At 40.2% G+C, this 24,263-nt stretch overlaps 1 protein-coding gene and 1 long non-coding RNA gene across 13 annotated transcripts in view; one reads left to right on the forward strand and one right to left on the reverse strand.

Annotated features, from left to right (window-relative positions):
* Positions 1–1,745: 1,745 nt before the first annotated feature.
* LOC144329272 (uncharacterized) lies at positions 1,746–4,161 on the reverse strand. Its single transcript, XR_013394749.1, has 2 exons — positions 4,081–4,161; positions 1,746–1,905 (listed from the first exon to the last, which is right to left on the reverse strand). It is a non-coding gene; the product is annotated as an uncharacterized LOC144329272 (long non-coding RNA).
* A 1,586-nt stretch (positions 4,162–5,747) lies between these two features.
* The window catches only part of PHF14 (PHD finger protein 14), a 124,556-nt gene continuing 106,040 nt past the window's right edge, over positions 5,748–24,263 (forward strand). For 10 of the 12 annotated variants that reach the window (XR_013394802.1, XM_028750933.2, XM_028750924.2 and 7 more), the window contains exons 1-4: positions 5,750–5,923; positions 6,331–6,441; positions 13,599–14,284; positions 20,740–20,884. Coding sequence is in view for 11 of the 12 variants with exons in the window: in XM_028750933.2 (XP_028606766.2) it covers position 5,923; positions 6,331–6,441; positions 13,599–14,284; positions 20,740–20,884 (943 nt within the window). In the remaining variant the exon portion in view is untranslated. Of the gene's footprint in view, positions 5,924–6,330; positions 6,442–13,598; positions 14,285–20,739; positions 20,885–24,263 lie in introns of all 12 variants that reach the window. The other 2 variants (XM_077936974.1, XM_028750925.2) reach the window with 2 other exon arrangements.

Genomic DNA, 24,263 nt, shown 5'->3' on the forward strand with positions numbered 1-24,263 from the left:
GATTTCCTTTAAATGCTTTGTGTCCTCCTAATGGCCCATCCCCAGGCTATCACCTCACACAGGAGGCCAGCCTGGCTTAGTTATCCCTTAACACATGCTGAATCCAGAGGATTAGCATTGTCTAGCACACAGCTTAATACACATGGGCCTGACCTAATGCACATGAGTATAATACACAGGGGACCCAGTACAGTGGTACCTTGGGTTACATACGCTTCAGGTTACATACGCTTCAGGTTACAGACTCCACTAAGCCAGAAATAGTGCTTCAGGTTAAGAACTTTGCTTCAGGATAAGAACAGAAAATGGGCTCCGGCGGCGCGGCGGCAGCAGGAGGCCCCATTAGCTAAAGTGGTGCTTCAGGTTAAGTACAGTTTCAGGTTAAGTACGGACCCAGGAACAAATTAAGTACTTAACCCGAGGTACCACTGTATACAGCTGCAAATAAAATATTTCAAGTGTGTTTTACGTGCAATATACAATGTGACACTAGATGGCGATGGTGAGCTTAATAGAAACTTCAATGTGCTTTTTAAAAACACTTTTTAAAGAAGCATTTTCAGAGTGGTTTTTATATGTGTCTTGATTTCACCAGGGTCTGGCTACCTCCTGGTTTTAACACTCCACTGATTAAATTATAACTCCTGCTAGACCCAGGAATTTAGCACCCACCAACTCATAACAATACTTTTGTAAACTGTAGTCTGACTATTGCAGTGAATTCTGCTTGTTAGTTCCATGCAGGAGAGGCTACTGCCCTTGTATATGTTAGATGAAGGTATCTACCTAACATAAAAGATCTTATGTGTTCTATGTGCATAAATATCTGGGCTCACAGAGAAGTGCCTGTTTCTTTAGGGGGACTTCTAAAGCTGGTCTGACACATTTTGCAGCTCCATTGCATGATGCAAGGATAGTGCACTGCATGATGCAATGATTGTGGCAACTAGTTCTGAGGCATACGTCTTCAGCCACACAATGCTTTGTTGACAACCCTAAAATAGTGGTGCCCCAAGCCGCCACTGAGATCTTCATGTTGGCACAACATTCCCATTCCCATGGAAGTGACTGTTCAGTGAAGACAACCCGTGCCTCTCACCCTTTACTTTGATAGCTGTTCAAGTCTTGAGTAGCATCCCTCATGAGGACACTCTTTAGCGAAACACACAGATGGCCCTCCACATTTTTTCAGACACAGCGACTCTTGTGAATAACAGTGTCTCTCAGCAGTTTATGAGCGAGTTCCATGAAAATTAAAGGAATTTACATATGAATCAATGTCTGTGTGAGGACCACAGCTTTGGTGTGCCAAAGCGATTCAGCCGTACGGCTAGATTTAATAATGTGTACAAAAGCAGGTGGCACGTTTGTATGATCTGATAGCTTTATGGTTAGGTGATAAGGAACCTGTGGTGGGACATGGGCAGGCAGAAGTCTGAAAGGGATTGCCAGGGTTACAATCTTCATTTTGGATTGCAGCTTTAGGAACCTTCTCTATTTTGTGCGCTCTGCCAATTACTGTGGGGAAATATTTCCTTTTTCTTAGCATAATATCTTTGTTCTTAAAGACATTTCCATTTAAATGTGGAAGGCCGCATTAGTACATTTCTGAGGGGTGGATAATGAGATGTTTTGATGTGAGCACTGAGGCCTGTCTCCCGCCTTTGAAGCATACATACAATATGCCTGTAAAAATCACATTGTATGATTGTGTGTAATATAGCTGTGATAAGACTTCAGAGATAGAAATTCTTATCTTCCTTTATTTGATCAGCGGAGCCTAGATTGAGGTGAAAATTATGTGATAAGGAAAATACAGCATATTTTGATTCTTCGTTTTCCGGCATGCAGCAAAAGACATCAAAAAGTCCCTTTGAGCGTGGGCTCATCACTGACGGCAGCACACTGAAAGAAAAATGGGGTTAATAAAGGACTTAGGTGTTACTTTGTAAAAAAAGAGAAGAGAAGTAGATTTTGTTTTGCAGCAAAAGGGGGTGGGGGTGGAATCAAGACGACAGGAGAGGGGAAAAACACCCTCAGACTATTTACTTGTTTGAGAGGGTTGTTGTTTTTCCAGCCTTGAAGTTGATGGCAAAAGGCTTCTTGTTTTTCACAAAACTTTATTGTCTCAACAAGTCACCAGTCTGCACTGGTGCTTACCTAGGCCAGTTTACCAACAATGGCTTGTGAAGAACTGCCTACCCAGGATATCAGAGCAGGGTTTGACATTGGTTAGCAAACCATAGTTTATGCTACTAAATGTGTAGAACTGTTATACACCGTTTTGGTCATTGTTGTGCCTCAACAGGCTGCCACACCATGGACGACGGAGCTTCTCTGCCTTGCTGCACTGTGAGAATAGGGGTAGGCTCATGAGGCTGAGCAGATGGAAGATGAAAGCGCACAAGTCGCTTTAAACCATGGTTTGCCTATTGTACTCTGGATCTAGATCTAAGCTAAGGCTGGGCCTAAATCCCTCTCCTCCCACTTTAAGTACCCAACTCACAAGCCATTAAAGTCTCTCTGTGTGTTTTACATCCATTATTTGAGTGGGTGGGCAACAGTGCTGCTATTAGTGGCCACCATTTTTATTTCCCAGATCTCACTCGGAGTGCTGGTCTATCAAGATTAAGTACACTCCTATTTCCATCAGCCCCAGCCAACATTGGATGCTATGAGTTATTGTTCAACAACATCTGGAGGACCACAGGTACTCCATCCTTGACATAAGTGTTAGGGTGGAATTATGGATTTGTTTTAGGTTGAGTGATAAACTTCCACTCAACAAGCATGATCTGCCCTATCAAGTATTTTTTCCATGTCCCACCACCAGTGACCCAACATACTACAACCACAATGCTGAACAAATCACCTCTGCTTTACCCACTGCCATTGTGATTTTTTTTTTATTAATTTTCCAACACATAATAAAGACAATACAATACACAATACAAAAAACAAACAAACACATAAACACGTATAATTTCAAAACCTTCTTTTCATAAATCTTATTTCACCGACTTCCCCATACCTCCCCTTTCTGCATCCCTATTTCAGCATTTCTTCAGGAAGTCCTCATTTAATTTAACTGATTACTCATTATTTACCTCCTTCTCTCTTACGTAAAAGTCATTTACAACTGTAATCCTCTTTTTCCTATACCCTTGACATTTTAGCATTCATTAATTTTGCAACAATTCTTAAGATACATTTTAAAATTCTTCCAATCATTCTCCACCGTCTCTTTTCCCTGGTTTCTCTTCAGATCGTATAAATCTTTCGCCTTTTACCCACTGCCATTATGGACCAGAGGTCTCCAGAAACAGGAAGGAATGCTCTGGTATATTCTTATGTTTCCTGATCAAAGAAGACTGGAGAACTCTTTCCTGCTTCTGGAGCATTTTGATGCAGAGGGCAGGAGATGCACTTTCTTCAGTGCTGCCACCAATGGTGAACTGGGTCACAGTGCCCGGCTGAACAATTTAAATCATTCCATGTCATTCTGAGGAACAGGAAAGGGGCTCTATGTATATATGCACACATGTGAGTGTGCAGTGTGTGCATGTTGGTACAGTGGTGCCCCGCAAGACGAATGCCTCGCAAGACGAAAAACTCGCTAGACGAAAGGGTTTCCCGTTTTTTGGGTCGTTCCGCAAGACGAATTTCCCTATGGGCTTGCTTCGCAAGACGAAACGTTAGCTAAGCCGCTAAGCTGTTAATAGCCGCTAAGCCGTTAATAGCCGCTAATAGCCACTAAGCCGCTAATAGCCGTGCTTCGCAAGACGAAAAAACCACAAGAAGAAGAGACTCGAGGAACGGATTAATTTCGTCTTGCGAGGCACCACTGTACACTTGGGTATATATGGATCTTCAGGAGATTGTGGAGTAGTCCAGCTCCCTTTCTGGCCACACCCACTTTTTCACCACTCAGATGCAGGTCATTAGAGGGCACTGTGGCATTTGGAATTGGGGGGGGGGGGAGTTATCCCTGCAGTGTGTACCGTATTTCCATGTCCTATCCAAATGCTTTGAATGAACATTAGCTTTGTATATTATTGAAATGGTAAAATACAGTTGTACCTCAGTTTTTGAATGCAATCCGTTCTGGAAGACCATCCAACTTCAGAAACGTTTGAAAACTGAGGCGCAAAGGGTGGCCTGCAAATTTAAAAGAGAAAATTGAAAAAAAACTCTGTGGAAGCCATCTAACTTCCAAAGCATGTTCGAAAAAGGAAGCATTTACTTCCAGGTTTTAGGCATTTGAAAACCGAAATGTTTGACTTCCGATATGCTCGGAAACTGAGGTACCGCTGTACTTGCAAGGGTGAACAGGCTTGTGCGATCTATTTCATTTTTCCCATTTATTTTTACAACAGCAATATCCATCAATTGAACTCTTGGTACTTGGTGAATACCTTTTTATCTTCAATGTTTCTGATTCTATGATAAATTTTAACAAAGTTTATCTCTGTTCTATCTTTTGTAACTGTACTGAACACCAATCAGATACTACAGTGATAAACATGTATAAACTGTGGAAATAAACAAATATGCAGGCAAACTGCTTCCAAGTGATCACACACACCATATACAGTATTTAAAGCACATCAAACAACCCTCAAAGAATTCTGGGAACTTTAATTTGTCAAGAGTGATGGGAGCTTTAGCTCTGTGAGCGGTAAACTACAGTTCCCAGAATTCTTTGGGGTTATGTGTGCTTTAAATGTTGTGCAAATCTGGATTAAAGCAATAGGAGGCCCTGTGCTAGGAGACCTTGGGAGGACCAAACTTATAACACCATGAGAAACACTGAAAGTAGAATGTTGCTGAAATTTTAGCATTGATAAAAAATATTGTTTATAATTTTATAACCGTTAATAAGTTTACAGAAATATGGAATTAATGAAGACATCCACACAAAACAATCATAGGGGAATCTCATATATCAGTTTCGAGCTCTCTTGGATGCAAACTTATCAATTATATCTTTAAAACCAGCAAGTCCCAGTTTATTGTTTTCTATGCTTAGATAGTAAACTCTGCTTTTTTCCCTTTTTCTTTTAATGGCAAGAGGCTAAGGACCCGCTAGATTACAAGGCTCTGGGATGCAACCTGATTAGTCCATATGTAAATCCAGCACTGGGACACGTGAGCAATGTGTGTATAACATTTCCATTGATAAGAAACAGAAGTGTATTCAGATGAACAGAATCTCCACCTCGTGGGTGCAAATCTGGAGTGATGCCTTTTCAACGGATATAATATTGTAAGCCGGGGACCGTGTGTTCCTCTAAAATGTAAACGTCACATGAGAAAATACTCGTGCTCTTTCCAAGTGATGACACCCATATGCCGTTTATAGAATTGTCCATGGTACGCCTGAAAAAATAAAATTGCAAATACATTTTGCCGTTTAAAAAAGAGGGGACTGCAGGATCCTCGGGGTTCTGGACAAGGAATGCGATAGACTAGAGAAAGAGGACAGGGAGAGCTAGACGGAAACCCGGCCGGGCCGCCTCCATAATAACCCCGCCAACCCTCGCCGTGCGATCCCCTCCGGCTTCCGCCGCACTGAATAGGAAAACCACGTCCCTGTGCCAGGAACCATAGCGCGGGCAAGCCCTTCGTTCCTCCCAACGCGCCTGCGCGGCCCTTTTTGCACATGCGCGGCTGCGCCCCCCCCCCCAGGCGGAAGCTCTCTGCTCCTTAGCGGCGGGTCGGTTCCTGCTTTTGGTTTCGGCAGGCGGGGAACTGCATCCGGGGCGAGGCTTCGCCTATTGTCTGGGTTACGGAGGCGGCCTGTGGGACGCCGCGCAGCCTCTCGCTCCTCAGCGCGGGGTTGCCGCCTACAGGGGAGCCTGCCGGGCTCGGGGCTGAGGGCTGCCTCCTCATGTGCCCGCGAGCGGCTGCTCGGCTCCAGTGAGTAAGTCAAGGCGCCGGCGCCCGCGAGGGCTTCCTCCCTGCCCGCTTCCCTGCGCTGGGAACCTGCGGCCGCCGGCAGCGGGGCTTTTCCTTCAGCCGCTGGCGCCCTGTGCCCGGCGGCGGGCTTCGTCCAGGGGCTGCTGCGGGGCGCCCCTCCCTCCCTCCCTCCCTCCCTCCCATGGCTTCATTTTGTGCTGGGGTGGGCATAGACCATCCCGCCTTCAAGGGAGCTTCCCCCGACCCAGCCCTGCTTTGCATTCCCACGATCTCTGCAAATTTAAACTCGCGTCGTGCCAGAGTTCTGAAGCCCCACATGGTTTTCGTTACTCTTCTTTTCTCCCCCACCAACATCTGGTCACAAAAGAAACATGCATGCCTCTCTCTGTCCTTTTCTTTTTCTCCCCACAGTGGATCGCAGCTCGAAGAGGCGGCAGGTGAAGCCCTTAGCAGCTTCCCTGCTGGAAGTTTTAGATTATGACAGTTCAGATGACAGTGACTTTAAGGTTGGAGATGCTTCAGGTAAACGCCTTTTTTCTGCTTTTCCCGTTTTGACATAGTTTTGTGTTGTAGGGTTCTTCCACTAGCTATGCTTTATTTAATTGGTCGTAAAAGTAAACTACTGTTACCTTTTGACTTCTGATCTGCTGAAAGGATGAGAACATCGGTTATGTATATATAGCACAAGTATTTTTTTGTTTTTTGCTTTAGAAGTTAAAATTCTAATGTAGTTGAGTTTAGCAAGTGCTGAGGGGATACTGGGTGAATTGATGAGGGTGGCGCTGTGGTCTAAACCACCTAGCCTTTTGGGCTTGCCGATCGGAAGGTCTGCAGTTCTAATCCATGTGACGGGGTTAGCTCCCATTGCTCTGTCCCAGCTCCTGCCAACCTAGCAGTTTGAAAAGCATGCCAGTGCAAGTAGATAAATAAGTTCCGCTGCAGCAGGAAGGTAAATGGCGTTTCCATGCACTCTGGTTTCTGTCACAGTGTCCCGTTGCGCCGGAAGCGGTTTAGTCATGCTGGCCACATGACCCAGAAAGCTGTCTGTGGACAAATGCCGGCTCCCTCGGCCTGAAAGCGAGATGAGCACCACACCCCATAGTCGCCTTTGACTGGACTTAACCGTCCAGGGGTCCTTTGCCTTTTTTTTTTACTGGGTGAATGACTAGCAGTGTAGCATGTAGCATGAGGCAGCAAGGTCTTGAGGGTTGGAAAGTTGGGAGAGGTTTGGGATTTATAAATAAAGAGATCTAGGCCCCTCCCCTCTTCCCTGCTGCAAGGTGGACAGCCTGAGATCTTGAGCTCTTTGGCATGTTCTTTCAGGTAGACTTTGCTCCACATAACTGCAGTATCTCATGTGTCATTTTCTACCTTGATCCCCTCTCCCTGATTTGGGGTAGTGAAACTGGCTATCCAGATGTTTTTGGACTCCCATAATCTCATCATTAGCCATGTGGATTGGAGCTGATGAGAGTTGGAGTCCCAACAACACCTGCACATTCCCCACCACTGCTGTGAACACAATAGTTTGCTGCCCTGTTCCTCCCCCCCCCACCCCGTATCTGTAAGTCAATATGATTCTGACCCAGATCTGTTTCAGCCAGCTTTCCAACAGTACAGTCATGCAAGCCACTTTCCCCACTCTCTTCTAGTCTTCCAATTATATGATTTCCAAAATCTTTAGTTTTTTCTTGCCCAAAACCTATCCATATACTTATTGACACATTGCTAACCTTCAGGAAGTCCTGTGATCAGTGCAATTACTGACTACTGCTGGGGATAAGAAACAGTGATTCTTCCATGATGGGGATGGGGCCTAGAGCTGTATATTTGGTTATTCTGAATTCAGCAAAGAGTTGGATGCGACACATCAACTTCTGGTTGAATAGTTACAAAGTCCAGTTAAACAATTGGAGAGTTTTTGCATGTAAGAAGGATGTACATTTCAGAATATCTAGGAGGATTCCTTCTGTCTTTCAGACTAGCTTAGCTTTATGCAGTCTTGGTGGCGCTTTCATTGTCTCAGAACTATGCACTGAAAGTAAGGGCAGCTTTGGCTATGCACGTACTATGTCAGATTTTGCTTTTTCACCCATGCTTCACTCATTCTGCTACACACACAAAGGTACACACACTAATTACAATAGAGGAAGGACATTTAAAAAAACAAAACCCTTCTGGTGGTTCAAATAGAAGACTTCTTTAAAGCTTAATTGCTTTACAAGTGGTTTCAGTGCTTAACTGCTTTCTCAGAGAAAGGCATTACCTCACCACCTATTGGTTGATGAGTGGAGCTAGCATGCCTTGCTCCAGCAAAAAAGGAATCAGGAACTCACTGTAAGCTCCTGGTTGTTCCTTTGAAGCCACATCAGTATGTACTGCACGCATGACATTGCATAAGACATCAGGTGCAGTTTGGGTGAAATGGGTAAAATGACTTCATGGGCCAGATTGAGATCCATGGCAGGCCAACTTTGGCCTGCAGGCTGGACATTCACCATCTTTGCTTTGAAAGCCATTGCAGCAATTGATCTGAGGTTGTTATAAGTGAACAGTCAGATTAGCACTTACAGTGGTGCCCCGGAAGACGAACGCCTCGGAAGACGGAAAACCCGCTAGACGAAAGGGTTTTCCGTTTTGGAGGTGCTTCGCAAAACAAATTTCTCTATGGAGTTGCTTCGCAAGACGAAAAAATCTTGCGAGTCCCCGCGGGTTTTTTTCGCTCCCCCCCCCTTTTCCTAAGGCGCTAAGCCGCTTATCAGCTGTTCCGCTGATAAGCCGCTTAGCAGCTGATCGCGAAAAGCCGCTAGACCGCTGTAGCGCTAATCCGCTAAGCTGTCAATGGGCTTGCTTCGCAAGACGAAAAAACCGCTAGACGAAGAGAATCGCGGAACGGATTCTTTTCGTCTTGCGAGGCACCACTGTACTTAAATAGCTCCATGTGGTTACCAGCTTTGCTTGTGCAACCAGGTGTTGGCTTGGGGCAATGTCTCATGAAGAGAAGTCTGCTTCGGCCACACTGCCACTTCAAAACCATGTGAATATGCATTTATAAGCAGGTTTGTGATGATGAGATAGACCACTTCAAAGTTCATACCATGGGAGATGCAGTCCTTATTTCTTCCTCACCCACTGGGGTGTTTTTAAGTATTCACATTGTGATAGGTATACATCTACATTCACTTGTTTCAGAGCATCAAGCAAAACCTCTTTGAAGATGTGCACATGCCTAAATTATTATATAAATGCCATATTATCACAAGGTACGACATTTACACGTGGATTTGAATTTTGAATTTCAGTATGGAAGGTGGTCTTGCAAGTTGCTATCAATTTGATCTACTTTTCTGAAGCAGATAATATAATATTTAATAATATACAGTTGTACCATGGAAGTTGAATGGAATCTGTTCCGGGAGTCTGTTTGACTTCCAAAACTTTCGAAAACCAAATCACTGCTTCTCATTGGCTACAGGAAGTTCCTGCAGCCAATCAGAAGCCGCGGAAGCCCCATCGGATGTTCGAGTTCCAAAAGAACGTTCGCAAACCAGAACAATCACTTCCGGGTTTGCAGCGTACGGGAGCCAAAACATCCGAGTTCAAGGGAGTTTGGGATCCAAGGTACGACTAATACAATACCGTATATAATATGTATAGAAATAATTCAAGTTTGATGTCTCTTATCTCTAAAATTTTGCAAGCTTGCATACTGTGTTGGTTAAATGCAGTTCCTTGAGTACCTCTTTTATATATTTTTATTTGCAATATTTTAAATAAAGTGAGTGAAATATAGCATTGCTTTTTGTCTCCATAGTTGTCTGAGAATAATTGAATTGTCATATTAGTGTATAGAGATGATGGGTGTTAAAGTTTGCAGCTTTTGTTGCATAAGAATGTTGAAGTTCAGTCACATTTTAATTCTTCAAAACTTTGAATGAAAAATGCTGAATCTTACAGCTTTGTGACAATTTTGCTTATAATTGATGACACAAAGCCTTGATTTGTATTTTACTGGAGTCTTGAAATGAGACTGATAACAATAAATAGCAGTATTTGTATCACAATAAATAATAATACTTGCAACTGGTTTACTTTGCAATACAGGTTTACCCGAGTTTATTTTAGAGGTTGTCCCTAAATTAGATTTCCTGGCTCTTTCAGAATCACTCTTTGTTTACTGTCCTCAAGTCATCTTTATATGACTATTGTGAGGAAACTGTACATTATGGCCCTTTGAATATTAGAGATAACAACCAAGATGTAAGTGAGATAAATGAAAAGCCCAAGATTTTACAAGCCCTTTTTGTTCTTTCTTTTTGCCATCTTCCATTGAAACTCTGATTTATCCCTTACAGTGCTAAGCCATGGTTTGTTTTAACCATGTTTTTTCAGAAATCTATAGCTTTCTCACAGCCATGGTTTGTTCCTCCAAAGCTTGGTTTGTTTTCCTATGTACCATCCAAGACACTCACCAAACAAACTGTTGTTAAGCAGTATTGTTGGAATCATACATATGCCAAACCATAGTAAGCCAGCAACAAACCATGACTTCATATCATGGCTTGCTGCCAGAATGTTTAGTCTGCTGAGCTCAGTTCAAACAAAACACACTTTTTCCAGCTCAGTGGTTCTCAAACTTTAGGGTTAGCACCCTGGTTTCATAAACACGTCCCCAGTACCCCATAACCTACCCTATAAAAGGCATCATTCAGAATAGTGATTTGCACGTACCACTAATGAAGATAATACTGTAGCACAATAAAATTCAAAACAATAATAGTTAACTCCACTTTTATTCAAAATGCAATTAAAACTATTTAGTTTAATTATTTCAACACAATTGATGAACTTAATCCAGTGATTCCTGCTTTTCAGAGTCTCATAGTCGTTTACACCTCCAGCCCCTCATGATGACCCTAAGTAATCCCACTGTCTCCTGGGGGCAGTAAGCCAACTGCTCTAGCTGAAGTGTTTGGCTTTGCTTTGCTTTTAATGCTAGCATAGCACAAATAGGCCATGAACCTCTTTTTTCATTTCAGTATCTTGAAATAGGCTTTCTACAACCAGGGGTATACAAATTCGAAAATTACTGGTAACTGATATCTGTAAGGATTTTCGCTACATACTGTACAGACAGCTGGTCTCTAACCCAGTCATTCTCATATGTGCACTTCTACATGTGCACATCTTCCTACAGGCACAGCATTTAGTATTTTGAAGAGAGGATAACTTTGTTTAAAATCTGTTATTTGTAAGTCTTGCCTAGTGACAGGCAAATTAGGTTGGTAAATTTGTTGACAGAGTTAACATCTTGGGTTCTGATCCTCAGTTGCTTGGCAGGTTAGAAATGTTTTGTACATATCATCCAGTTTAGTTTGCATACCCAGTTTAGTTTTTTCTTCCCCACGATTTACATGAAAATATAGTAGTTGCAGTTAAAAAAACCTAATCCCCCCCTTGAATTACTTTTTATTGGGTTTTATAAACAAGGATCATAGGAATAATAAATGATACAAATAAATAGACCAAGTCATCTCATGTCATTTGTGTATCACAAAAAGCATAATAAATTTGCAGCAATATCTGCAACATATGAAAACCCTAAAATGTTTTAATAGCACAAATATGTACAGACATTTATTTAAGCAATAAAATATTTGTCAGTGTCAATAAGCAAGTAAAGCCAAGATGTAATAGATGACTTGTTTGTCAAGTTATATATTCATTATTATATGAATGAAATATATTTCTGTATTTTTTGTCATTGAAATATTCACGACACTTTTTACCATCACTTTTTATTTTTGTGTTGACATTTTTGGTTAAACAAAATGTCTCTTTCTACTTGTTAATACAGTAATAAGATAAATTACACAATACTGTGGCTGCTTGGACAGGTGGTGTTTGGTCAGATTGAATTGACTGCATAAATGGTAGTTGTCTTACTAGCTAGACATTATTTATCAACATTGAGTTATGTGTCTGTGCAAGACGGTGGGGCAGGGGTGAGGGATCTTCATATTGTGCTGAGCTTTGGGCCATGCAGAAACAGTGCTGCTTCTGTCTTCTCCAAAGTGACGTGAGAACTTTTCCCATTCCTGCAGGATATATTCAAATGGACAACTTAGTATGTGACCCAGACACTGGAAGTGATACTCATGACTTCTCAACTACTACGGTCACAAAATTTGCTTATATGAACCTGCAGCTCTATTTTTGGAGGTATCAGGTCACATGTTAGGTTCTTCACACAAATGAAGATTATTGTGATTAGGTTCTGCCACACCTGCAACTGACCTAACCAAAGAAGTGCTGAAACTAAATCTATTCATGTATGCTGTTGGTAATTTGTCAAAGATGATTTGCATATGCTCCTGGTGATTCTGAGCAAACTTGGGCAAATAGGGCACAGCAAGGTGTTAAAAGTAGTCATTTCAATGTTTATTTTTATTCTGGATTTTGTTCCAAAATGGCCCCCAAGGCATTGTTATTTATGAAATATAGTTGAATGTGTGCTTTACTATGAGTTTTACACTTAAACACACTAATGTCATATTTCTGCTGTTGGCTAAAACATGGCAGTGTGGAAGAAAATCTTGATTGGACCATTTTTGTATTTCCAAAAGTCTTAATTGAGTTAAGAGGAACTGGTGCTCTTTGCATTGATGTGTAGCTGCCTATGATGATAGGATTGCATTTTATGGGGACACAATACATTCTTATTTGTGAGTAGGATGGCATGTAAAGTAAAATGGTGAGCAATGAATAATTATACTAGTACTCTCTATAGAATAATTTTTCATATGCTAGTAGATTTGGAGTTATAAATACCTGTAGTGTTTCCCCCCCACAAAGGTAACGTATTGACTGATCATAAAAGTATTCTACTTGCACCAGGTATCAAAAGTTGCAGTGTTAAGGTTGCAGGCGAGTAATAGTTTTCATTGATACGATTTTATATTTGTGAAGTGCTGGTAGTTTCTTTTAACTTTAGGTTTCCTTTAATTATTGTATTATTATCACATAACTGTATTGTTATAATCAAAGAGTATTATAAAATGAAAGCTAGTATTTCGTATTGTACTGAATTATGATGTTTAACCAAAAAAAAAAAAAAAAAACCCAAAAACAAAACCATTCTACATTTCAAAATCAAGCACCCCCAACAACATTTTGATGCCCCAGTTCTAGAACTGGAAAACATTTCAAATCGCTTGGTGCAGACATTGAATTTTAGTCATGCAAGGCTATAAAAAATAGTCATTTTTTAAAAACCACAAATTGTGAAATAACTACATTGTGGGCACAATTCTGTGTGAAACTGTGTACTCACTTTCTATAAATCAGCTACTCAGTTTAGTGTAACATGCTTTCATGAAGCAGTTTGGGTGCTGAGCTGAATATATAAAAAAGCTTTCCTTCCTATTCATATTATGCAGGGTAATAGAGACAGAGCTTCTTGCTGTTCTACAAAATACAAATCATTCTTCATCAGTAGGTTTGCAATACTAAAAAAGCTAATTCAATTGGAGAGGAAAAATTGAGCCAGATGAAGAATAGGCTATTAAGAATATTTAAGTTGACTAAGTTGGTTGCCTCAAGCCTTTTAAAAAAAAACACTTCTTTTTTGGTTCATTTTGCTTTGGAACTCTTTTTTTAAATTTTCATATGCTCAACAGATTCTGAAGGCAGTGGACATGGCAGTGAAGATGGATCAAAGGATAGCGGCGAAGGTTCCTGTAGTGATTCAGAAGAACATATATTGGAGGAAGAGTTGGCAGAAGAAGAAAAAGTAGAGGAAGAACAACCTAAAAGCTCAGGTGGAGAAGAGCTGCCCATAACGGAGAAAGAGGTGATTAAAACTGAGAAAGAGGAAGAGGAGGAGGAGGAGGAGGAGGTGGATGGAGAAGAGAAGTCTAGAAAGAAAAAAGAGAAAGAGAAACCCTCAGAAGCGGATGCTGGCATTGATGAGCAGACAAATGAACCCAAAAAATGGAATTTGCGAAGAAACCGCCCTCTGCTAGATTTTGTTTCCATGGAGGAGCTGAATGACATAGATGACTATGACAGTGAAGATGACAATGACTGGCGTCCAACTGCTGGGAAGAGGAAGGGGAAAAACACACTACGTAAAGAGGGAAGTGATGCAGATAACGAGGATGATGAAGATGATGGGAGCGGGAGTGAGGAGGATGACAATGAAGAGGAAGGCAATGAGGAAGAGGAGGAGGAGGAGGAGAACAGCAGTGCTGCTAGTGATGGCGGATCCAAGAAGAAAAAAGCGAAAGCTCTTAGCAGAAATAGTGCTGATGAGGAGGAGCTGACAAATGATAGCCTGGCCCTTTCACAAAGCAAGAGCAATGAGGTAGAACAGCCAACTTTCTATGATACCTCTGATGAAAAATGGAAATACTCTGCAGTGTGATTGTTTTGAAATTGCTCCCTAAAGCTAGGTGATGTTACCAGACAGTGATTGCATTAATGAGCTGCAGAGTTGTCCTTAATGCTCATTAAGATAAATGTGCATCAGCCTTATGTCTGAATCCAACACCCTTTGAAGACCAGTGGGAATCTTCCATTGGCTTCAATGAAATTTGGATTTTAGGCCGTATTAAAGAAACTCTTACAATAAATTAATGTTAGGTAAGAGTCTGCACCACACTGCACACACATTTGGGATGTATTGCAGTAAATAATGCATACCAGTGTTAATTAAAGATTAAGGGAGTATGATTTTGTAGGCTAAGCCTGTGACTATTGCTGGAGACAGTGCCTTCAGGTTTAGTTAGGGGTTTCTTATGCATATTGAAATGATGTGTTCTGGTATGTACTCTTAAAAGCTGTGAATGAACACAAGTAAAATTAAGAGGGGCTTAAGTGCAATCCCATGCAGGTCCGCACAGAAGTAAGTAGCACTGGAAACACCGGTTGCAATTCTATACACATACTCAGGAGTAATCTCCTTTGAACACAGGAATTGCTTCTGAAAGAACCTACATGCGTAGGATTGCACTATAAAGGCATTATAGAGATGTTCTTTGATTTTTGGCTGGAATGAAGTCTATGTATCCCATTTTACTTGGACATAGGAATAGATTAAGGTGTTTGTGGAGTGGGTATTTTGATTTATTGGCATTCTTAAAAAAATATTATTGCTCAGACTTGCACTATGTTAGTTAGATATAAATGTTTTAAGTACAAGCTTTTATCTTTTGGTTACTGACATGCTTGAAGAGAAGAACTCGTTAATATGAGAGCCTCTGAGTATGTACAGGGTCTTTCTTTTAGCAACACATAATATCAGTCCAGTACCACATAGTTATCTGTCATACCATTGCCTATCACTGGACCAGTCAACTTTCCTAACCTATGTTCATACTTAATAGTTGCTCATTTTATTATTTTTACATTAAAAATATAGCCTCCGTTTCACCAACAAAATGGTTCTTATTCTCAGGCAAGTGTGTATAGCATCAGGGCAGCAGAAGCAAACTCCATTTAATTATTCTAAGTAATGATGGCATCATGGTTTAAGGGAGTTTTAAATGAGAAATTGTGCGCAGAGTATTTTTTTATATCTCTATTTTTGTTTAGAGTTCTTTGCTCTAGTATATTAGGAATGTAGCAGCAGCAGATCAAGCAGGGAATAGTAACTGAGATGATCTGGGGGAACGCTGTTAGTGGTCCCTCATGCACCAGAGGCATGGCTTATGTTAGTGATGAGTCATGCCTTCAATTTAGTGGTCCAACTCTATGGAATGTCCAGTTGGCATCAGGCAGGTACCATCCCTGCTAAGTTTCAAACACCATGTTAAAAATGGTGTTATTTCAGGAGGACATTGCACCATAAATGCTATTCTAATGTTTTATTCTATGATATTTTAATCTATGTTTTAAATTATTGTTTGTTTTAATTTTTGTAAGTCACTTTGAGACCCAGATGTGGTGAAAAGTGGAGTATTATTTTTTTAAAAAAAATAAGGTAATACATATGCCCATCTGAAACAGGGTGGGGAACCTATGAATCTCCAGATGTTAGATGTAGTGTTGAATCTCCAGGTGTCCTATGAATCTCCAGATGTCCAGATGTAGTGTTGCAGGGAGGGATTAGTTTAGGAAAAAGGCTGGGGGTGGGAGTGTGCCAGATGATAGAAATATATAAAATTATGCATGGTGAAGAAAGTGGATAGAGGTAAGTTTTTCACTTTCTCTCATAATACTAGAAACTAGGGTCATTCAGCAAAACTATTGGGGGTGGGGGTGGGGGATGCAAAAAAACTGTGAAATTCACTGTCACCAAATATACTGATGGCTGATGACTTTGAAAGGGGAATTAGACCAATACTATCCAGGATCAGAGGCACCATGTCCCTGAATACTGAAAAATGTGAATGGGAGAGTGCTATTGTGCTATTGTCCTGCATGAGGGCTTCACATAGGCATCTGGTTGGCCACTGTGGAAACATTATGCTGAATCAGGTGGCCTTTGGTCTAATCCAGCAGGACAACACTTATGTTCCTGTGTACAGCATCAAACTAGTACCTGATGGTAATGTGCTGGTATTAAAGATATGGTGGTGTTTCCAGTACAGTGGTACTTCCAGTTGTGGACGGGATCCGTTCCGGAGGTCCGGCCGTATCCCGAGGTTCTCGCAACCAGAGGACCGCTTCTGTGCATGCACTCATGGCAAAACCCGGTAAAATACTTCCGGGTTTGCCGCTTTCACAACCAGAAATTTACATTACCTGAGGGTAATGTAAGCTGAGGTGCTACTGTATCCATGTCTATGCAAGCATTCAGGAGCAGAGGCCAGTGGTCTAAATACTATAGCGATCTTGAGGTACAGTGGACAGAGTTATGAAAATAGTACATACAGGTACACACAAGTGATGAAGTCTTGGAGTCAGTGGGACTTACTTTCAAATGTATATTCAGGTCTGCAGAGAGATACATTAATTGCTGAATATCCTGGCATGCAAAGTGCATAGATATTGCGCTTTATAATCTCATCATGCGTGCTGTGAAGGAAGCTCACTCTATTACAACTGAATCCTTTGATCTTGCATCAGCAAAATTTTTATCGTGGTTCTTTGCCTTTAGGACATCTTCCCAGCCAAGTCTCGCAATACATTTTACAGGTATTAATAGGTTGAATCTCTCAAAGTTTGTGCTCAAGTTGGACTGCAGTCCAAGGAAGCTATTTGCATGCATAATTCGCAGGTGCGAATTATGCGTGCAGCCGAAGTTGACTTTGAAGTTTTCAGTGCAGCATCCATGGCCACTGACCTCACAAACTGGTTCTAATAATGAAATTGCAACCATCATCATCTACGTTTGTGATGATGAAACCTTTGAAGACAGCTCTGGCATGAAGGGTCTTGCATATAAGTGCTTCGGATTGTAAACCGCATCTGTGTTCTATTTAAGGAATGAGGAAAATGAAGGCCAGGGAGATTAATTGCACTGAATCACATTGCTAAGTGTGATGTGCTGTTCTAAGTGCTGTTCTGCTAATGGCAATCAGTGCTGCATCTTTAAAGTTCAGTCCTTAGAGGAGACCTGTGTGGGGTAGAGCCAGCATTGCAATCTAGTCTTTCAAATTCTCAAGTCTGTCATCTATCACAGATCATCTATCCCTCTAGAATAGAATACTTCAGCCAATCCATATTTCACAAACTACACTTTAAGAGTTTTTAAATTATTGAAAGTTGAATGAAAACTTATTTAGGTTAAAGCAATTAAACTGTTGAGACTAGGGATTTATTTTAGTATGGTCCTTGGCTACACATGTCTCCTGTAGTTAGGTAGTCACAGACCTAGCTGGAGGCGCACACTATGTATCCATCTTACTGAAGGAAAACTGGTCTGGATCAGATTAGTGCCTAAATGGAAGGCCAGCTGGGAAACCCATGTACAACTACCTCGAGTTTCGTAGTTCTGTTCTTTGGTTTATATTGTGTTATATTCCATCCGGTGGTCTTCAGATGAAGAGCAATCTAGAAATAATAATTCATAATACATTTGGCCATTCCCTGTGGAATCATTTTCTGTTGGATATCTGAATCTATAGCATAGCCATGACTAAACTGTCCCAATGAGTTCCATGGGACTAAGGATCAATGGCTGTATCTTCATATAAAATATTTCAACGCCTGCCATTATGAAAAGTTCCATAGTATTTCACTAAAGTTGTGAAGGTTTAAATGTGTCAGAAGTTGGATGATGAATTTCTACTTGGATTCAAGCAGAATCCAAAGTACTCGGGTGGTAATTTAAATGTCTGTTTTTCATAATTAGGGCTGTTGCACAGTTTTAAAAAATCTTAGCCAATTAATCATATGAATTTTAATTGATTAAATATGCATATATGTGTGTAAGAGGAAAAACACTTGTTTTTAAGGAAAAAGGCATGCTGCACACATCTGTCACATCAAACATAATCTTAGAACGGGCATATTTTATCTCAGGAGGAAATGCCTCTGCTAAGATGGTGCTTTCATAGTAATTTATATCTTATTCAGAAGGCACATGCACTTATTGAAGCTAAGTGGGTTGGGATCTTTTCAGTACCTGGAATGTGTGGCCAGCTGGGAATCTCAGGTCCACCACCTTTGAGCTCCATAATGGAAGAAAGGTAATGATGGCAAAACGTTAGGACATGAAAACAATAAAATTAAATGTTTTCAAAGCAGTTAAAAAAACAATATTTGCGTGATTAATTGGGACAACTTTTTAGTCAACCAAAATGTTTTTTAGCCTACAAACTATCCAATTAATTGATCAAGTGATGATTTAGTTGCAATGGCCAATGTTTTACTACGCATTGGGATTTGTAGCCACCTACCTGGGTGTACTTGCCTTTGTGCAGACATATATAGAGTTTGGGGAGTTGCTCTAAAAACCATAAATTGTAAATGTTACAGCTGGAATTATTACATGTTCTTGCAGCTCGAAGACTGGGAGATTTCCCCCCACCATGTTGTTCCTTATTGTGTCTACACTCCAATGGCAGTGATATTCTTGGGAAGGAGTATAGTAGCATTGGTAATAATAATGCCGCAGTGCCTAAAACCCAGGGAAACCTAAATCGTTTCTTTAAGGAGCCAATCTTGAGAAAGGCACAGGAACATTTTAGGCCCAAATCAGGAAACCCTGAATTAAATTCATGCATCATATAACATAGGCTGGGATCCATAGAACTACTTAGGCAAAGGCTTCTGCATGACCAGTGGAATTTCTTGCTTTTTTGGAATAGTATCACAATCTGGATTTGAAATTTCCCTCAGCTTCAAAAGTACCTTGCCATGAGACACGAGGCTGCTGCTTGGGGGAAATAAGATGCGTACAAGACAATCCTGACGTCGTCTTTATTCAGAAGCAATTCTTGTTTCTTTCTCTATAACAAATATTCTTGTTTATTGAAAGCCAGGCCTAGCCCTTCAGCATTGTGGCTTCAACTTTTGTGTGTTTCAGTACTTAATATTTTGTAAGTTTGTGTGATAGTAATGCATTGTTTGTTATGTTTGTATCCTCTTTTCTCTAAAGGAGCTCACAGTGGTATTTTGACATCATAGCAATTCCATGAGTTGGTTTCGGCTGACCTCAGGGTGGATTTGATTTAGATCAAATCGCTTTAAATCACGATTTAAACCACGATTGAAATCACTAGTCAGTAAGACTTGATTTAAATCATATAATTTTTTACAGAAAGACATTCCTCCTGGTATCATCTTAATATTTACAACCAAAGGAAGGTTTCATTCTTGGAATAATAAATTTTCAGAGTAGTTTTTACAGTTATATCAAAAATTACTGATTTGGTTATACTATTAGAAATACATAGACAGATAAATATGAAATTATTGTGAGGTTTAATAAGTTAACTTTATATTTGGACAGCTTTTCTGCTGCGCTTTATTGGAAGGAGAAAAATAATCATTTCCTTAATAACAATTTAAACTATTTAACTAAAACAATAACATTATAGCATATGTATCCATGTTTGTTAACTAATGTGGTTAAACTTTTTTTTTAAAAAACCCCAACTTAGACTGAGTTTCAGCACACATGAAAAACCTAAAACAAATCCTTATTTCCTGATGAATGCTAGCCTTTGGACTATAATGTAACTTAAACAGAAAACTAACTTTAGAAATATTTTTCCCCCACCAAAAGCATTTTATTTTAAAAATCCAATTTAAATCAAAATAATCAGATTTTTTGGAAAAATCATTGATTTTTATCCACCCTGGCTGACCTATATGAATAACTTACTGTATGACTGCAAAGGAAGGAGATTGGAGTCATTTGTTGCACCTCAATTTGGTAGTGTTGTGTAAGGTATTTGGCAGGACCGGGGAATCTCTGGTGCCGTAGAAGTTCTATCATCTCTGATTGTTGACTGTGTTCCTTGATCTGATAAAAGCTGGAGTTCAACAACATCTAGAGGTCAAAAGTTTCCCCACCATTGGTATATGGCATGCATGATTTGTAGGATTAAAACCAGCGAATAGAAGCAAGAGATTGCAAAGTATAAGGAACATGAGCTGGAAAAGAACACGAGGCGAAACAACAAGGCTAAGAATGCCAGGCCTTTGTGAGAGTGCTTAGGGCCATTGTAGATGTGATGTGTGAAGGACACATATGGTATAACATATAGTATAACATAAAACCACCAGTAGATAAGAAGTAAAGGGCTTGAGGAATCATGTTCAGAAATACACTTACAGTTCTAACACAGGTTGCAGGCTCAAAACAATGGTAAATCATGGTAATGCCTCTTCTAATATAACAAGTGTATTTTTACTTTTCAATGATAGGACTCGCTGATTCTTGAGAAATCTCAGAATTGGAGCTCTCAGAAAATGGACCATATTATGATTTGCTGTGTTTGTCTTGGGGATAATAGTGAAGATGCTGATGAAATAATCCAGTGCGACAATTGTGGAATAACAGTGCATGAAGGTAATTCTATCATGACTTCAATTTGCAACAAATAATAAAGCTTTGTTTTTCTCTTAGCAAATTGAGGTGAATTTGTTTTCACGCAGCGGCAATGGATACAATACTTTCTACAACTGTTTGGTATTCCTTGACTTTCAGATATGGGAGATTAAATCTGCAACCATGAATTTGCATGCAGTCAAAACCTGCTTCATGTTTATGAAAACTCAACTGTTAATTTGTATTTTTCCTTAGTGGAAAACAAATTAAAGCTATAATCCTTATGCCCTTCAGTTCCAGTATATAAAAGCTTCATATATTAAATGGTTTTGCCAATAAGATCTAACCCTGATCTTTTGAATAGAAACAAAGGATTTGCCCAGTGAATCTTTTAAATTCACAAAGGCAGTTGCTCCTCTTAATATAGTGCCATCCATTAAAGAAGTAAATGCTGATAGAAGGCATGCTAATGTATACAGTTTACAATTGAGTGTGACTGATTTGTTGTGGTATATTATCATTCAGACTAGTTAAAAGGGAACATAAAAATATCTTGAAATAAACACACTGGTAGAGGTTAGATCCTCTCCCAAATACTTGGCATAGTGATTCATACTGCATCCATGTGAAGTTATGGTTCAATTGCTTATCATTCCCAGCCCTAATAAGAAGCATAGACTCTTATTAAATCACAAAGGCATGTTTGATTGGGACCAGAGTTGGGGCTTTCTCTGTGGTCACACTCTGGCTCTCCAACTTCCAACTAGGAAACTCAACATTTGCTGTCTTAATTTTCTGACACAGTGTGAAATTATTTACTCAGAAGTAATCTCTGTTGAGCATATTAGGTCTTACATCTGAGTAAACATGCACTGGATTGCACTGTTAGTGTCTCCTTGGATGTATTTTGGTTTACTGTATATATTTCATTATTACACTTTCAATATAGATAAATTTTACTTGGAGGGCTCTGTGTAATATTTGTGTGTTTTAATGTGTTTGCTGTTGCTGTTTTCTTTTGTACTTCTGTTATTGTTTTTTGTGTTGGTTTAAAGTGTAGCTCCCTTTAACATTTTGGGGTTGGGGTAGAAAGAGTGTATAAATGTTCTAAATTAATAATTTGGCTGTCTCTCCGCTGGATAATGTGCAAAGAAGCTGCATCACAAAATACAGATGAGCAGCTCAAGAAGACAAGAGGATGGGTGTAAATATAAATCAATTCAGTGATAGTACATGCAGATTGCTCATTTTAACTCACAGCCCAAGATACAGTCTTAACATGTTTCTTTTCACATGGTGAAACTTCATAATCAGGGTTTTTGGACAAAGTCTAGATGTCTGACAGTGCCTGTTGCAGCTTAAAGGATAATATGGATTGGGGTCAAATTGGCCTTGACAATGGAGTCTGAATCCAACTCCTTAGATCCCACACTGTAGAGAAACAAGCAGCAAGCTATGTGCTTCCATTTAGCTTACCTCTTAAGCTCCAGATAGCTGAGAACTGGTGCTTTCACTTTGTTCTCTGCTGCCTGGGTTGGAGGCAGCCTGTTACGTTTTGAGCTCAGTCTAGACTTTCCTTTCTAGGAAATACTTTCAATCACAATGGGCAGTGATTGTTTCGTTGGTTTAAAACAATGGTTTCCAGCATCAGGAGGTCACCATATTTTCTTAATTCAAGACTGAGTGGTGTGCCAGGTTCAGGAATCTGAAACCAACCTTTCTGGACTGGCAGGAGCCCCTTCTGAGAGCCCTCAACAGATGCCTGATGGTACTGACCCCTGAGGCTGACACGGTTTTCCAATCTAAATGAATGTTCACTCTTGGTGGAAAAGAAAAAGTGTTGGATGTTGAAATATACTTGGTGTGGGTGGTAAAATCTGCCACCTGCTCCTGATATTCAAAGGCCATACCTTTCTGCACTTTACGGTCCCACATAATAACAGAGATTTTGCTAGATGCAAGTCTGGAACATTTTTTTTTTTCTTTTAAGATCTGGGTGACAAATTTCAATCAGTGCTTCAGGAAGATGTTACTTGTTTTAATTGAAAAAAAGTATATTTTATAAAGTGTTCCTTGGATAGATTTGCCCTTCTGTGGGTAAATTTAAAAATAAAATCTTAAGCTCTGGCCTGTCACTTTAGATAACTGCTTTTGTGCTAAAATCTCCTTACTGGTTTGTAATAGCACAGCACCCCCAGCTGGGGTGTCAGTTCTCCTGATGTACTGATTGCAGCATGTCTAAAGAAAACTGTCTGGTACATATCATTGCAGGCAATGTAGTTGTGGGTAATTCACTTTCTGGCAATTGTCCTTGCATTGGTGCTATAAATTAAAGATGTACTGCAATTTTCCTAAAATATTTTTATATCCCTTTGTTTACTCCAATATTGGCATTGTACACAGTGAAGAATTCATCTTCTTAAGAGTTACAGGAACTGGTGACTTTATAATAAAATAGGTGCACAGTGCAACTATTTCTCCATAGTTGAGCTTTCAGATCTCTTTGCAATCAATCAATCTCGCTCTTTCTTTGAGTTTTCTAGTCAGCTGAAGTAAATCTAATTGTTTGCAGGAGGCGTTCAATATGTTACCTAGAAATCACCCATATGGTTAAAGGTAAGGTAAAGGACCCCTGGGACAATTAAGTCCAGTCAAAGGCGACTATGGGGTGCGGCGCTCATCTCACCTCAGGACAAGGGATCTGGTGTTTGTCCACAGACCGCCTTCCAGATCATGTGGTCAGCGTGACAAAACTGCTTCTGGTGCGATGATGAGTGCCAGAACACACAGAAATGCTGTTCACCTTCCCTCTGTGGCTGTACCAGTTATCTGCTTGCACCCCGCTGCGTGGATTCAAACCGCCAACCTTTGGATCGGCAAGACCAAGAGGCACAGTGGTTTAGACCACAGCACCATCCACGTCCCAAATCACTCATAATAATAGGTTGTTAAAGCAGAGAATAATCATTGCTTTAAAATACTGCAGTATTTTCTGATGTCTTTTGAATTAATCCCAAATCCTCTTCCAGTAAAGCACAGTCAATTGTCCAAATTAACAGAATATGACTTCCTGTCAGAGGGTATGTGTAATGCTCCAAAATCAATCAAACAACCTTGCTAAATGTGACCTAATTAGCCATTTGGTAGTACCTGCAAATTTGTAAAAAATAAATAAATGTAGCTTTCATTTGCCGAGGGAACAATCTGCACAGTTACAGAGAGACAAATCAAAATGCATGGGTGTTTTCTACTTACTGCTTACTAATTAGAAGGCAGATGCTTTTGGTTTTTTGAGTAGCTACTTCATCCAGAATAGTTATCTCCCTTATTCTCTCCTTATAAATAAGGCTGCATAGAGACAACAGTTTTCCAGAAAGCTCATGGTAGTGTAATAGAGCTC

The sequence above is a fragment of the Podarcis muralis genome, chromosome 12 (genome assembly GCF_964188315.1).
Source record: "Podarcis muralis chromosome 12, rPodMur119.hap1.1, whole genome shotgun sequence".
Taxonomy (NCBI): Eukaryota; Metazoa; Chordata; class Lepidosauria; order Squamata; family Lacertidae; genus Podarcis; species Podarcis muralis.